The sequence below is a fragment of the Myodes glareolus genome, chromosome 7, assembly GCF_982192425.1.
Source record: "Myodes glareolus chromosome 7, mMyoGla1.1, whole genome shotgun sequence".
Taxonomy (NCBI): Eukaryota; Metazoa; Chordata; class Mammalia; order Rodentia; family Cricetidae; genus Myodes; species Myodes glareolus.
The window spans coordinates 74,031,394-74,047,944 of NC_142032.1; the positions used below are offsets into that span (position 1 = coordinate 74,031,394).

Consider the following 16,551-nt stretch of genomic DNA (forward strand, 5'->3'; position numbering starts at 1 on the left):
CCTTTGTCTCTAAGGACAAGCCACCAGGGTGGTTCTTTCTGACTCCACCAAAGGACCTTTGCCCTTCTACTGAGCTCTGGTGCCAGCTCCATGCTAACCATGCCATGCAAAAACAAAACAAAACAAAACAAAACCAAAAAAACTAACTGTACAGATGGGGCTCTTCCAAGGTCCCAATGCTGCCACATGTCACAGGTTCCTAAAAACCTAGGTGGACATGCCTGGTGTCACCTGCCCTGCTTTCTGGACGCCTTTGACTTTGACTTGCAGTTACAAAGAGCATTTCAAGATCCATACACTGTTTTGTGGCCAGTGAACCCAACTCACCAGGACCGTGGAGAGGCCACTACGGGGGCATCTTTGTGGCCTGGAGGACAGAGTGGGGCCAACTCACTGCTACTCGCCTGTCACAAACCTGGTGTCCTGTGACTTTGCAGTGACATTTGGCAGCTTGGTTTCCATTCTCCGTCAAGTCTTTTGGCAGTCCTGTGTCTGTGGTGTTTATTTGTCTTGTACTGGATGGCACGGTCTGGGAGAGCACCGGGCCGTGTTATTGTCCTCTGCCACAGTGTTCTTGGTGCCGCCCTGATGGTCTAATGGGGTGCCGGAAGGTGGCTGGGGACAGTTGAGCTGGGCAGCCCAGTTCCCTGACAGTCCATACCTATGGGACCGCCTCTTCTCCACCTCCACCCCTTTCCCCTGCATCCCCTCTACCCTTTTCTCCTCATCTCCCCATTTCCGCCTTGTATTTCCCTCTTTGAGGTAAATCTATTCCAATCTCCCTTTCTCTCCCTTCTAGAGGAATGTGTTTTGGGATCAGATACCCTGATCCCAAAGTGAGGCTGCTTGGGGTACCTGCTGTATCATCCATTAACTCTTATCTAGTCTTCGGAAGTGGAGTCTCCCTGAGGACACCCTAGAAATGGCTTGGTGTGTGAACTACGGTGTGGTTAGTTGCCCCGGAGGCAGTCTGCAGCGGTGTCTCCTCCTCCCTGAGTGGTGAGAATCTGCCATGCATTCTGCAGGAGATGATTGGCCAGGGCAGGACTTGGGCTCCCATCTGTTCTCTGTTTGCACTTGGGCGCCATTTCAGAAACCACACGGGAAAAGTTTATAGGCAAACATTATAAAAAGTGACAGTCTGAAGTGCTGCTATCGCTGGCTTGGCAACAGAAAGCATTACCTGAAGCAGCTTCTCGTTTCTGGCCGCCCTAGCTGTTTGGGAGCCTCAAGACGGCCACCCTGTTGGTGCTGAGAGAGAAGTCCATCCGTGTCCTGTGAGGTTCCTCATTCCAGCGTATTGCACAGGAAGGAGGCCCATGGCGGGGTGAGGGCCATAGATGTGCTTTTTCACTGACTGTGAATGCATTCTGCAGCTTAGGTAGGCCTTGAACTCATTCTGAAGCCAATATCGGTTTTGACTGTATGGCTCTCCTAACCCAGCCTCTTACATGCTCACCCAGTACCACCGTGCCCCAACACTGTTAGTATTTTCAGTATTGATTTTTGATGCTGTGAAGGATCTTCGCTTTTCCCCCCTCTGACTATCAGAGTAGTCAATTCACTGAAAACACACCTACTACCCAGCTCACTGCTGGCGTGTCTCAAGGGGTTAGGGCTGTGGCAGAAGCACAGGAGAAAGCCTCCAGCCACTGTGGTGTTTGCAGCAGGTAGAAACAGCTGAGTGGGTCCCTCCCAGAAAGTACACATGTCACCTTGTTTGCTCAGAGCGTTTAGGTAACAATGACACTGTATGGCCCAGCTCCTGTGCATCTTTCCAAGTTTCCATTTAATTATGAAAAATGTATGAGAGCACACTTTCTGTCTATGGAAACTTCTGAAAGAGCATTTGCTGTCAAGAGAAGTAGCTTCTGGAACTTTCTGCCCATTGTGCTGTGGAGCGTGCAGAGGAGGGAGCTTGGAAGGGAGTGCTCCGAGGAGAAGGGAATGAGCAGCAAGCCATGCATGGCATCAGAAATGTTGAGTCCAGGAAATGTTGATATTGCTATAAAAGGGACTGTTTGGATTTCCCAGGGAGTTCCTTGCCCTATGTCAATTGTCACGTGTTACACAGAGCAGCTTGGCCGAGTCAGGCAAGGAGTGACCTGTGTCAGAAGGCTGCCTGAGTGGGAAAGTCAGGTGGAGGGTGGTAAGCGTGGTGTCTTTGGGGTCTCGGCCTCTTGTCGGACCCTGTGAGGTGATTATGGTGTAGAGTGGTAATATAGCAGGATTCTAAGTGTTGTGTGAGTAGCCAGCCCTGAAGCTCCCTGAAGGATTTGGGCACAGAAGAGAAGGCTTCTGCTCTCAAGCGAGTCTCCAGGGCCAGGCAGGAGCAGGATGGCTTCTTCCCATGATACCTCTTGAGTCCCATGTTCTTAGTACCCCGGTCCATGATGTATCTCATGTGTGTTCCATTTGCAGGGACCTAGCAGCTGGATTACTGGGAACATTGGGTGGCCTGGGATGCCATGGGGTTGGCTTTTCTCCCTCTTTATTATGTCTCTGCCCATCTCTCTATTATTAGTGTCCTTCTCTATTATCTCTTCCCTCCCTCTACAGTATTTGACCCTCTCTCCCTTTTTCCCCCCTCTCTTTTGCCTTTATTCACCCATTCTCCCTCCTTGTTAGGCTACCCAAGGAGGAGGCTGCATGGCTTACTACCGATGTTGCCGCCCCGTAAGTGTGTCTTCTTGTGAAAAGGCCGTTGCAGAGGCAGGAGGACTTGTCCTTCCTGCCTTATCCAGGCCTTGGAGGAAGCCTTGACATTAGAATGCCTTGATTTCATAGATACTTATCTTTCTTATGCGTTTGCGGTTGCTACTTTACTATCTCAGAAGTCAATCATTTTTCGGGAAAGCTAGAGAGATCCCACTAGAAATCAGATCCTATTTTGAGCATGTCAGGCTGTCCTCACCATTCATTGAGATGCGAGCCCATCCGTGAAGTCTTGAGATAAAACCCAGTGATTTCCGCCTTCCCCTCCGAACACGGCATAGTGCACAGTCATGGCGAACACCTTCAGCTTTAGAACAGCAGTGCGGTGACTGACATCAGCTCGGTGGGTTGTGGCTGCAGGATCAAGTTCACAGTGGGTGGCTCCTCAGTGCCTTCCAAACAATGCCTGGATATTCTTGTATCTTGAGGGTCCTGTGGCCGAGAGGCTCTGCAGGGCAGAGAGGAAATGGACTCAGGTGTCCTCCTGCACCCCGGGCAAGGCCCCTTTACTAAACATCTGTGTTCTGCCCTACCTGAGAGCCCCCCTCATCCTGCATTTCTCATAGCAGAGCTAGAAATGGTGGCGCAGGATGGTCGAATTAGTCCAGCGTGGTCCAGTCGTGCAGCCTGAATTGAGCAAGTCTTGAGCCTTTTTGGAGGAAGGGCTTCTCAGTGGCTAGGGTAACCATTAGGACCCTGTGATTTTCTAATGTTGCTTGAATCTTTCATTCAGAGATGCTGGGATTAGAGGGGCAGATGGTGTGAGAGTTGGGGTCAAAGTGAACCCCTCTTTCTCTCCATATTTCTCTTCCTTGCTTTTAAAAAAAAACTATAAACCCTTTATTTTATTTCTTCTTGTTATTTATTATTGTCATTATTGTTGAGTGTGTATGATGTATGGGCACCTGCGCCATGTTGTGTATATGGAATTCAGAGTGCAGTTCTGTGGAGTCAGTTTTCTCCTCTTTCCGCCTTTTCATGGGTTTGTGGGACCAGTCTTGGCTTGAGGCAAGCATGCCTTCATCCTCTGAGCCATCTTGCTAGACCTGCCTCTCCCTCATTCTGTTAGTTGCGCAGTTCAGCTGTCTCTTGGTTTAAACAGGCCTGAGACCTGACCTGAGAACCTTCCAACAGAACACTCAACAGCTTTCAAGCTTGGCTTTGTGTGTTCCTTGTCAGCACACAGGGTGGCTGCTCTCCCATCACCTCCTGCAGCAGAAGCTGGAACACCGTCTGTGAGGGCAACGCTATCGATGCTTGGAGCTTGCAGGCCAGGAGATCTCTTTTGCAACGACTCCAGTCTGCCCTTGTAAGACAAAAGCAGTCCCAGACAATACACACCCGAAGGGTATGGGCACTGTTTGGAGAAGTCTTTGCTTACGAAAGCAAGTGACTAGCTTGGCCCTGGGGCCATGCTCTGCTGGCTTCCATAGGCAGCCCACGGGGCCTTCACCTGCCATCTCCACGTGGACTGCCACCTAGGTACCTCCCCCTAAGACCACCTCACACCCTTCATGTTTTCTGTGAATTTTCTATTTGCTTTCATTTGCCCCACTCCAGTGAAAGGTCCACCAGGACAGGGACTCCGCCTTGTCTCCTGCCACTTCCTGACCATGCAGAACAAAGCTTGACCTGTGGTAGGTGTTCACCAAACAGTGGCGAGCGAGAGAACCAGGCCTTGGAACCCTTACCTGGCTGTCAGTTGGGGCTTGCTTTCTGCCTGCCCCAGTGTGTATGTGTGTGTGTGTGTGTGTGTGTGTGTGTGTTGGGGGGAGTTCTATCTTTCATCAACTCCTGTTTCCTTCCTCAGGTGGGTTTCCCTCTCTATTCATGTGCTGTTTAACGCCTGTGCCCCTCTTGGCTCGCGTGCATTTGGAGGGGATTCCCTGTGAAAAGCCTCGGGGGCCCCTTGCGTTGGCTGCTGCTGCACTGCTGCTATTTCTTGGACCAGATGTTTATTAAATAGTGAGACTAAAGCATGAATGGACTGTATTTTAGTCATGTGGGAGATTTGTTCTTTTGAGTGGGCTCTGGGAAGAATAACTGCCTTGTGATGTTGCTACCCAGATCTGGAATCGTCCCAGAGTGGACGGAAAGCATTGTGTTTTCTGGGCTTGGGACCCTGGGTACCATTCACAGATCTCACGGTGGGCCTGGAAGCTTACTTCACGGACCCTCAGGGTCATCCCGGCCCTGAGGAAGGCCAGTGGTCTCACCCCACCCTACTTCTTTGAGGACTGTGTTGGTGTTCAATATGGCTGCCTTCTCTGTGTATGTCAAAGGTGCCCCAAGGAGGAGATGGGAATGGGGCATGACGATCTATCAGAATTGAGTTTCCACCTGGGATCTGAAGGTTTCCTCAGGAAGTCAGGACATTCGTCGGCAATGTGTCTACTCCGGTAGTTTTGGGGGGCAGGCAGGTGGACTTTAGAGTGGGAGAGACCTCTTTTATATCCAGCCAGGTGACTGATATGGGGTGGTGGGTCATGGAAGGCCATGATTAATCTGGGCATCAGAGGAGGAACTGGGTTAAGTAGGAGTGGGAGGGAGAACATTGTATTCATAGGAAAGAGGGAGCTGAGGAGACCAGAGACTGGGGCAGGATGGATCTGGCTTTGTTAGTAGAAGGAGGGGTGGATAATGTAGGCAGTATCCTTACCCAAAAGCTGACTTACAAAAGTCATTCATTGTCACGGCCCCGCTCCTTTTCTTTCCTTTGATGTTAAAAGCACCAGGCATCTATCATTTTGAGAACGACAGCGCCCGTCTCCCAGCTCACCCAGTACAGAGCCAGCTCAGTACTGATTAGACCCTGGGAGCTAATAATGAGTAAGCCACTGGTTGCCGCTTTCCAAATGGCCGAGAGTTTTGCAGATGAGTCTATTTGCCCTTGAATTTGAGATATTTCTCATTGAAAATCAGGCTAAGTGAGACACAAATAAGTAGTTAAGTCAGTCTGAAAGAGAGAGAGAGAGAGAGAGAGAGAGAGAAAGAGAGCGCGAGAGCGCATTATCACACACACTGTCATGTTGAATGACTAGCTTGGCAATCCCCTTGAAACTTTTCTGGTGGATTCTCCTTCTCCTCTGGGCGTGGTTGTTTTTTAAAGCCCTATTTACAGTATGTGGAAACAAACTAACACAGGACAGCTTCTGCTGGCTGCAGTCTATGGCCGTTGTTTCCAGGGCTGTCCTCAAGTCTGAGTGGGGGCTGCTTCCCGGCTTCTGGGGTGTAGTGAGAGCTGGGCACCTCCTGAGGCCGTTTGTACAGCAAGAACAGTGTCTCCCGGGAAAGAGCTGGCCTCCACTGACCTTTGTTGGACCTTCTCTCCTCTCCCTCCTTCCCATCTGCCTCTGTCTTCTCTCTCCCACCTGTTCTGCAGAGCCACCAACCAAATACCAAATCTCCCAACCAGAATCGTACGCGGTCGCCCCCGGGGACTCGCTAGAGTTGCACTGCCTGTTGAAAGATGCCGCGGGGATCAGTTGGACTAAGGATGGGGTGCGCTTGGGGCCCAGCAATAGGACAGTGCTTATTGGGGAGTACTTGCAGATAAAAGGAGCCACACCTAGAGACTCCGGCCTCTATGCTTGTACTGCAGCTAGCACGCTAGACAGTGACACATGGTACTTCATGGTGAATGTCACAGGTGAGTTGGCTTGCAAGGTGACGCTCTGTCTCTTCTGTGGTTGTTCTCTGATTGAAAAAATCATTATTATTTTCGGCCAAGTGAAATCACAGTGAACTATACTCATTGACTGCCAGGCACATACAGCGTCAGTTTGCTATTCATTTGAGACAAGGTCTTCCTTTGTTGCCCAGGCTGGACTTGCGCTCCTAGGCTCACATCAGCTCCCCGCCCCATCCTCCCTGTCCCCGCTCTCCCCAGATGAGCTCAGGCCACAGACGTAAACTACTATGCCTGGCTGATTTGTTTCTGAAATTCCTCACTGGAACCTGGTGTACCACAGATGTCTCAAGTGACAGAGATATTCCAAAGCAGAGCACACAGTCTTCTTCACCCCACACCCCCTCCCCCCCAGCATTCTTGGCATTTACAGTATACACTTGAATTATGGGAATCCAGATTTTGGTTCCTTTACCACACTCTGAATTTCTCTCCTGTTATTTCCTTGCATGCAGTGAAGGGGATGGGTAGCCGCAGGCCTCCTCTGTGGCCCGCTGGGAATTCTCCTTCAGAATGTTAGTTAGCAATCAGAAGCCCCCCCAAAGAACCTGAGTTTTGTGAGGGAGTCATTTCTATCTTGAAGGGACCCCCAAATGCTGAAAAAGGGAAATAAAACCAATGTTTGGCTAGTAGGGAGTCAAAATTTGTCGGGGGTGGCACGGGGCTGGAGAAGTGACTCAGCAGTTGGGAGCGCTGGCTGCTCTGAATTGAATCCAGGGGTCCCAGGTTCAATTCCCAGCACCTACGTGGCAGCTCACAGCTGTTTGTAACTCCAGTTTCAAGGGATCCAACAACCTCACACAGACATGTGTGCAAGCACAACACCAATGCACATGAAAGAAAAAAAAAATAAGTATTTCAAAATTTTTAAAAAATGGCTGGGGATTTGAACACTTTTTGAAGCTCAATCCACCCTAGTTGTCGAGTGGGTTTAGATGGGAGAAAACCCCGAGTCACTGAGCCCCTCAAGCCACGAAAGCCATCTTGACAACACAAGGTCTCTGACACTCCTCTGGGCTTTTGGGCAGCCGGTTGGGCGCGCTCTGAGCAGCGCGCAGCCGCAGGTGATGGTGACTTTTGCAAACGCATCCATGGATATGTTCTTTTGAATGCAGATGCCATCTCGTCCGGAGATGACGAGGACGACACAGATAGCTCCGAAGACTTTGTCAGTGAGAACAGGAACAACCAGAGTAAGTAACCTGCCTTCGGAGGTCCCCGAGAGAGGAGTGACGAGGGGAGCCCTCACCTGTCTTCTGTCGAGTCCTCCGAACCGCTGCTGTGTCCCCGGCCCTCACTCTCCTTGCTCCGCTATGTCTGCTGTCCCTGTTTTCCAACTTGAGAATAAACTGTGTTTCTGTCCACCTCTCGCCACTTGTCCTTTCTTCTTGTGTCAACAGCTCTCTTCCAAACACTCTTTCTGTCTGTGGTTTTACTCTCTTCTTCGGTCTCTTGGTGTTCATAGGACTTGTAGCCATTTTGGTTTTCTTCGTAACTCCCATCATGCCTTTCCTGATTTGGGGGGTTGCCTCTCCTCCCTCCCTGGAGTATCTCTCACTGCTCTTACTGATGTATCATATCCATTTATGGAGACAAGGTCTCACCTTTGTTGCTCAGGCTGGACTTGAACTCCTGGGCTTGTGCGATCCTTCCACGAGCCTCTCGGGTAGTGGGACCCACAACTGTGAGCCACCTTGCCTGACTGATCTATTTTGGAAAGTCCTCCTAGGGCCTGGGGGCGGCTTGTGGTTGGAGGTCCGAGATGTTCCTTATACATGGTGTATAGTTTAACAAAATTATCTGATCCAGAATATGAGCATTCTGAGGCCGAGAGACCCTTTGCAACTTTGCCTCTTGCTGAGGGGAAGAAAGGATGCCTTACTTTGAGGACGGTGATGAGAAAGGAGGGGAATGGCATGCGCTCCAGTTAGAGAGACTGAAGGGGATCATGTGCACCAAAGGCTCAGTGCTTGTGAATGTTTGTTCCACAAAGAATCAGAACACAGAATCGGTAACGTTCTCCAGGCAGGCTGGACTGTTGCGAAGAGGGTAGTTTTCTTTTGTTTTGCTTTTTCCCCTATGCCTGTTGTATTCAGCATTATTGTGAAAGGATTTTTTTATTTTTTGGTCACAAGTGAATTCGATGAGTCACGAATAACAGCAATTCGTTATTAAAATGAACCCATGACCTTAAAACTATGTGTTTAGGGCTGGCGATGTACCTTGGTGAAGGGCTTACCCCGCATGTGTGAAGGCCTGCTTGCAACCCCCAGCACTACATGACTGAGTGGTATCTGCCTGTAGTCTCAGCTCTCCAGAGGTGGAGGCAGGAGGATTAGAAAGAAAGAGGGTATGATTAGAATAGCTCACAGCAAAATTAAGAGATTACCTACCTACTTCTCCTGGCCCCAAGTGCTGCGTCTCCTATTGTCAACAGCACTTGAGACCTCTGAAGAGCCCACCTCAGCTCAGCCTGGAGTCCAAGGTCTGTGATCATCAGGGTTCATTGTGAGACTGTGAATAATAATACAATACGTTTCTAGCATTGTGCTGTCACTCAAATTTTACTGTACTAAACTTGTTGGGCATCACTTATACACCCACCCCACACACGCATGCACGCACGCACGCACGCACGCACGCACGCACACACACATGCACGCATGCATGCTTGCACGCACGCCCAGCCCTTAGCTACCATCCACCTTTCCATAACTTTGCCTGTTCAGAAATATCATATGTTAGATTCATCTACCATGTAGGCTTTTCAGATTGGCACCATCCCCCTAGTGATGTGCATTACATTTTTTTTTCTGAATTTTCCGTAGAATTCAGCTATTTTTTCCTTAGTACTGAACGTTATTTGTATGTGCAAAGTTTATGTATCCCTCCGTTGAAAGACACCTTGGTTGTTACCTAGTTTTGGCAGGCACAAGCAGAGATGCCACACACTAGGTGTGGGTTTGTTTGGATACACATTTCCTCTTCTCCTTGGATCATAACTGTTAGATGCTGTGGTAAGTTCAGATTCGTTGGAAGCTTGCCAAACCGCTTTCCAGAGCAGCCACAACATTATGCGTTGCTGCCATCCATGAAGGAGCACTCCCTGTGCATGCGCTGCATCCTTGCCAGCCTTTGGGGATGCTGGCCCTGTGGATTTCTGCCCGTCTGAAATGTGCTTCCTCATGACAAGGTCGGGAAGCATCTGAGATGTGCCTGATTGCCGTCTCCATGCGCGCTTTGGTGAGTGTCTGGTGACTGCGCTGGCTTATTTTTTAATTGCGTTGTTTGTTTTGTTATTGTTGAGTTTCAAGAGTTTGTGTATTTTGGACAGCAGTCCTCTGTTCCTTTTTCTCTTTTCACATTTTCCCTCTTGGTGTGCAAATACCTTTCTTTCAACAGTATCTCCCAGAGCAAGCTCTTTTTTTTTCTTTTCTGTTATTGTTTGTTTCTTTTGAGACAAGGTTTCTCTTTGTATCTCTGGCTGTCCTGGACTCCTGGCACTCACTCTGTAGACCAGGCTGGCCTTGAACTCACAGAGATCCACTTGCCTCTGCCTCCCTGAGTGCTGGGATTAAAGGCGTGCGCCACCATCGCCTGGCCCAGAGCAAGCATTTTTAAGGCTCGCTTGTCGGCTCTCATGGGTCCCCTCATGCTTTGGGGTCGTCTCTAAGACATCAGGAGCAAACTCAAGGGCAGTCCTCTCGCTCCTTGGGGCTTCACAGTTTGTGCTTTATATTTATATTCCAGTTGTGATCTATTTGCAAGGCCTGCGTTGAGATTCATTTTCTCTTGCCTTTGGATGTTCAGTTATTTCTGTACCGTTCATTGAAAACACAACTCTTAGCCTGGGTTAGCTAACGGAGAGAGTGTCGTTAAGTCCTAGGATAAACACTGTCACTCCAATGAAGATTTGGCTTTGTTCTTAAATTTCAATGGTTTGGGCACAAAGAAAAATGATTTGGAGAATATAATTTTTATTTTAGGGAGAGTGAACACTTTGGTTTTCAAAGTGTGCCCAGACCAGCAGTGTCGGCATCACTTGGGAACTCTCTAGAGATGCCTGTTCCTTGCACTTGTCTTCAGACCTAGCTAGTTAGTGGAGGTGCAGGGTATGTGTCCGTGTCTGTGTGTGTGTTTCATTTCACATTAGGGTGTGAGAGCTGCATTAGGGACACACACACACACACACACACACACACACACGCACACACGCACTTGCCCCAAACAAGCACATACTACCAGTCACATTCATGAAAACCAAGAAGGCAGGTGACAGCGTGTACCTTATGAGTTGTGACAGCCTCGCAAAGGCTTGTTACTTTTCTTACTATCCTCTGATAAGAACACGGACCCAGAAGAATGTTCAGAGTTGCTGCTTTGGCTCTCCCTGAAGCAGGAGGCAGAGCCCTCCCAACTGGCTCTGGAGGGCGCTGGGGCTGGCCCTGGCTCAGATACTGCCTCCAGTAACCCCTAACGCAGAAGCAGCGAGTCTTATTATAGTTACCAGAAAATAGTCTTAGGGACAAAGGGAAGTGTCCAGCCACTCGATGCCTAGTACCATGGGCATCCCAGGTTCCCACGGGTGTGTGTGTGTGTGTGTGTGATGATCATGTTTGCACAATTGTTTACAGCTCTCAAGTGGTACCGCATGTGGGTGCCTCCATGATTGATTGAGACATCAGGTCTCACCTCCTTGGTTTTGCTGGCACACCTGGGAACGGTTCTGTGCTGGGTCAAGTATGCTGCCTAACAACAGCACCAGGAGCACGTGCGATGTCATAACGTGTAACACCAGAAATAGGTCATATTATAACCGAGGCTGAGTGACTGGAATCTTCTGGTGTTTCGGAGTCTGCCTGTTGGGGACCTCTAGGGATATTGCTGCGACTACTTAATGGCTCAGCATCTGTGGAGATGGGCTGGGCAGCAGAGCACAGTGCCTAAAAGGTGCCACCCCATAGAGAACTTGCCATACTTTCACCTTGCAATGGGGCTTTTGGTAATTAGCTCTCAAATGACACCGGCTCTGTCCCCGAGATGGGTGCTGTGCGGTGATTAAGGGCTGGTGTTAGCTGTACCAGAGAGATACTGCTGCAGGGAGGGGCCAGTGAAACCTTAGATGCTATTTAAAGTGATAGCAGTTCTTAGCTGGCTACTTGGCCTCTGCCAGCTGTCAGTGTGATTAGCCTGGTCTGATTCACAGGTGCAGCCTGGGGCAGCTGAGATTAAGCAGCTGTGGCCTGTGTGTGTGGACCAAAGAATGTTGGGGCTAGGATATTTGGCAAGGAGGGAAAGGGGATGTTACTGTTCAAACTTTTTTTTTTTTTTTAACTCAAGTGTCGAATACCTGACCTGATTCCTAGAGAAAATGCAGAAGCTCTGAGTTCTCTGCATTTTCAGACACCTGCAGACATCCTTGTGTCTACATTGATTCCCGTGCTGCCACTGTTGTCTGGAGATGCCACTGGAGTGTACTTGAATATATTCAACTTGAGTCAAGTTAGCCAGGGGTGCTCTGGTGACTGCCCAGTGTGATCGTTCTTGTGATCAGTGTGATCGCCATTTTCCTGTTTCCCTTTGGGACATTGCATGTTTCAAGTTTCTGTCGTCCAGCTTGAAAAATGTCCAAGTGATTCCTTCTGCCAGGTTGCTAGATGGTCATTTAGCTGGTTTTGTTGGCTCAGTGTAGGAAGACAAGCTTCCCTGACCAGCAGAGATCTTCAGTTCTGTGTGGAGAGCAGAAAGCATGGTAGCCAAGTCTAAGCACAAAACCAACTACCAAGAATTAAGAAGAGGGCTGGGAGATGGTTCAGTGCTTGGCACCTTCAGGGGAGAAGGGTGCTTGGCACCGAGCCTGATGACCTGAGTTAGTTCTCGGAACCCACCTGACGCAAAGTGCGATCAGACACCCACGTGAAGTCAATGTCTTGGTTAGGGTTACTATTGCTGTGATAAAACACCAGGACCAAAAGCAAGCTGAGGAGAAATGGGTTTATTTCACCTACAGTTCCATTTAACAGTTAATCACCAAAAGCAATGAGGACAGGAACCTAGAGACAGGAGCTGATGTAGAGGCTATGGAGGAGAGCTGCTCACTGACTTGTTCTCCATGGCTTGCTCAACCTGCTTTTTTATAGAACCCAGGAACACCAGCCCAGGGGTGGGACCACAGAAAATGGGCTGAACCCCACCCCCATTAATCACCATTTAAGAAAATTCCCTACAGGATTGCCTACAGGGGGATCTTATGGAGGCATTTTCTTAATTGAGGTTCCCTCCTCTCAGATGACTCCAGCTTGTGTCAGGTTGACATAAAACTAGCCAGCACAGTCAGCATGAATGCGCATGCATGCACACACCCACACACACTCATGTTTAAGAAAAAGAATTAAGATGTTAAGATGAAGTCACAAGATTGTTCCATCACCAATGCAGCAGAAAACAAAGAAAGAAACCCAAATGGAATGAGACAGAACAATGTGGTTTTGGTTAAGAAGCTGGTGACCTTAATTAGAAGGTGCTGTGTGATGTTTTAGGTGGATATTCTTGAGCGCTTGGGTTGCTCCTAACTTCTAACTCTGCTCTTCCTGATCTCCCTTAGAGAGTGGAGCCCACCTTGTTCATTCAGGCTCTGGGAACTCATCTGTTGTACCTTGTGACATTGTCTACCACGGAACCTGGCATCACATCTCAGGCCTGCCTTTTTCAATAACCCATTGTTTTCTCGAGAGCAAGGACCAGCCTGGTAGAGAATGAATGTGGTTTTTGTTTGTTTGTTTGTTTTTTGGCTTTCCAAGCTTCCCAGGCATCTTTTATGGGTCTCACCTTAAAACAGAACCATGTTCAGATCTGGTCCATTTATGAAGAAACCAAGCCACTGTTTCTCAAAGAATATTCTCGGGAACCCTAGTTCAGAGTAAGTTTTTGCTGAAAGTGACTTGAATCCTGTAGGAAGTTTAGGAAACACCTCATGCTGTGACCCTTGCTTAGAGAGCGAGTCCAACAACACCATCCATGTTCTGAAGGGTCTTCTAGAAAAACATCTGTTTAATGTTCTGTCCCGGGATTTCTAAAACCTAGTGACCATAAGACCCCTTTAAAATTTAGCATCTCCTAACATCCTGTTACACACACACTGTGCATCCCTGCATGGGCTGATGGCTGGATGGATAGGGCTCCCCACCCATCCTCTTTTCTGTCAAATCCTTTTATCGCAGGTGTGAAGGGTGTCCCCAGGTCACATTTTTAGCTGACTAGTGGATGTCCTCATACCTTGCCAGCACTAGCAATCCTGTGATGTCATCATAAGTGTAGGTTCAGCTTGTTTTCTCTGGACCAAATGTTGCCGATTCAAACGCTGATTTTTGAAACTCATCCAGGGTGAGGGTCCTGAAAAATTCCACATTTCTGCGTCAGCACAGAAAAAGGCATTCACCTAGTTCTTGCCTCTCCTGGGAATTTAAGTGTCTCTGTAGATGATCTGGCAGCAGATTTATGGAGGTTTAAAAAAATAGATTGATTTCCTTGAGCTTGTGTTTACCATGATTGTTTCTGAAGATTCTGAAGGTTAGTTCTCGGGTTGATGACGTTGGACCAGAAGTTTGGCACCATAGCTAGCAGGACAGCAGCATCAAGATTCCCATTTTTGGACTTGTCCTTTCTAGTAACAAGGGATATTTTTTTCATTTTGGTCTCATTTTTGTTGAGACCTGCAAATGCCACTTACTCCACCTGAGAGAGAAAAGCGGGAGATCTTATTTTTTTCTTTTTCCAGGAGGGGGAGTTGGCGACAGGGGTGGGGGTGGGGTGGGGAGCTAGGAGGCACTAGGGAAAGCCAAAGTGCGTTGTCTGAGGTCCCAGACTCTTTAGTGGAATGCCTGACCCTGCTAACAGCTCTGAGTCACCATCACTCTGATGTGGAAAAAAAAAAAAACACAAAAACAAAACTTGGAAGAGATGGTATCCAAGCTGGTGAATGTAGGAATTGAAAAGAGCGAAAAAGACCAAGTGGGTAGGTTGCTGAATGTTCTGGAAATTCCTCCTAATGAAAACCTCATCTGTAGGTTGATCCAGGTGCCTCAGGACAGAAGGTGCTGATGGTGCCCCTCCCTGGCCAGCTGCACTGTCAGTGGTTGGAATATCCTTGCTTGTAGCAGGCCCTGAGAATTCTGTGGAACCTTCCAGGGGACTCTAGTTATTTCTCTTGTGAGTGACTGACCATACCCCACCCCCACCCACTATGTGTTTTGGCTAAAACACATCAGTGGTCAATGGGCTATTAGAGATTTCTGGAAGCCAGACTGTACCTGTGGTGGTTTGAATAAGAATGGCCCCGAAAGGTTTATATATTTGAATATTTACTCACCAGGGAATGGCTCTATTTGAGAAGGATTAGGAGGTGTGACCTTGTTAGAGAAAGTGTGTCACTGGGGATGGGCTTTGAGATTTCAAAAAACCCATGCCAGTTTCTGTTTTTCTCTCTGCCTGTCGATCAGGATGTAGGACTCTCAGCTACTTCTCCAGCACCATGTCTGCTTATGTGCCGCCATGCTCCCCTCCATGATAATAATGGACTGAACCTCTGAACCTAGAAGCCAGCTCCAGTTAAATGCTTTCTCTTATAAAAAATTGCCTTGGTCATGGTGTCTCTTTTCACAGCGCTAGAACAGTGACTAAGACAACACTCTTTTCTAAGTCACCACCCACCCCAGCCCATCTCTAACTCTACTAGATTTGATTTCTCTCAGTTTATATCAAACCAAAAGCAGATGGATAGCAGTCTACTGTAAGAACAGTGATATTAAAAAACAAAACAAAACCAAACCAAACCCCAAAACAAAACCTAAACATATCAGGGGGCATAGCATTCAGATGTCCTGATTAGAGATATTTTTAAAAGGCCTAATTATAGACTTAAGGCAGGGGCCTTAGTGAGGCTTTAGGGAGTTGGGGAGACTTGATCTAAGAGCTGAAACAGCCCGTGCGTTTTAAAATTTCTGCATCAATAAAAATAAAGTTGGCAGTCATCAGTGTCCCCGGCTCACATAAATCTTGAACTTTTGACTTAATTACTGTGGGAGAGTTCACAGGGCAGCCTGCTGTGGTTGACGAGCATTGCTGAGGGAGTTGGGGACTCGGGGCTAGCCTTGGTCCGGCCTCTGGCTTTGTGACCTTGATCCAATCACTTAACCTTTCTGGGTGACATTGATCCTGTCAGCCATCAAGCCAGATGGAGGAACTTGTAATCTGAGTCCCAGTTTTCCCTTGAAAATATTGGGCTGTGTTTGCGTTTAGGTTCTGAACAGGGAACCTTGTAAACCTGAGATGTCAATACTGGGCCGTGTGCGGGTTTTTACGGGGCAGGCCCAGCAGCTTACGTTTTATCATTTAAGTTTAAATTGCGGGGCCAGAAACCCCTGCAGCCCTCCCATTTGTTGACAAAATCAATACCTGCGTAGCTCACAGATGCCTGGAAAGACTATTAGAACCTTATCAGAACAGCTTCCCTGCTTTATAGCAAAGCTTTTCCCAGTCATCCGTCCTCTCACCCTGTCTGCAGCTCAAGCCGTGGCCTACTTTAGTGATGATGAAGCAACCCTTATAGAGGAGGAAGTGCGGGCCCCTGTGGTAGGACAGAATGGTGAAGGATGGCCACGGGGTACTCAGGAGGGCTGTGAGTGGAGTTAGGGCCTCTCTTTACTCAGTTGCGTTTTGGTCGAGTGAAAATTGACTGAACACAATCACCCAGAAGTGATGAGCACTGGTACCAAGGAGGAGAGTTCTTGGTGGGTTGCCCGTATCTTTCTGACGGGATTTCACTTACTTACGCTGCTTCTCACTCTTCTTTTGATTTGCTTGTTGTTTGTATCTTGTGACTAACCGGACATTTTTTTCCTTTTGCTGTGTATGCCATAAGGAGATCTGTGAACATCAGAGCCGAAGGGAAGTCCATTCTTTCACTTCCCAAGTGTCTTGGTGTGCTTCATGTTTTCCTGCCTTTGGAGGTTCTGCTCTTATCAGTCAGGTGACTTGGAGTGTGTGTCCTGTATCCCTAAGGGAGGCAGCTGCTCGAGGTCCTGATTTCAGGCAGCCTCCTGTGCTCTTGGCTTTACCGCTCCCATCCCAGTCAGGTTGTTGAGTAACCA

General features: G+C 48.4%; 1 protein-coding gene across 13 annotated transcripts in view; it reads left to right on the forward strand.

Annotated features, from left to right (window-relative positions):
* Fgfr2 (fibroblast growth factor receptor 2) overlaps positions 1-16,551 on the forward strand; it is a 103,559-nt gene that overhangs the window by 16,468 nt on the left and 70,540 nt on the right. For 5 of the 13 annotated variants that reach the window (XM_087908384.1, XM_087908382.1, XM_048455123.3 and 2 more), the window contains exons 3-4: positions 6,098-6,364; positions 7,519-7,596. The exons of 4 other annotated variants lie outside the window; for them this stretch is intronic. In XM_087908384.1, the coding sequence (XP_087764510.1) occupies positions 6,098-6,364; positions 7,519-7,596 (345 nt within the window). The remainder of the gene's footprint in view (positions 1-6,097; positions 6,365-7,518; positions 7,597-16,551) is intronic. 4 more of the 13 variants (XM_087908385.1, XM_048455129.3, XM_087908386.1 and 1 more) reach the window with 1 other exon arrangement.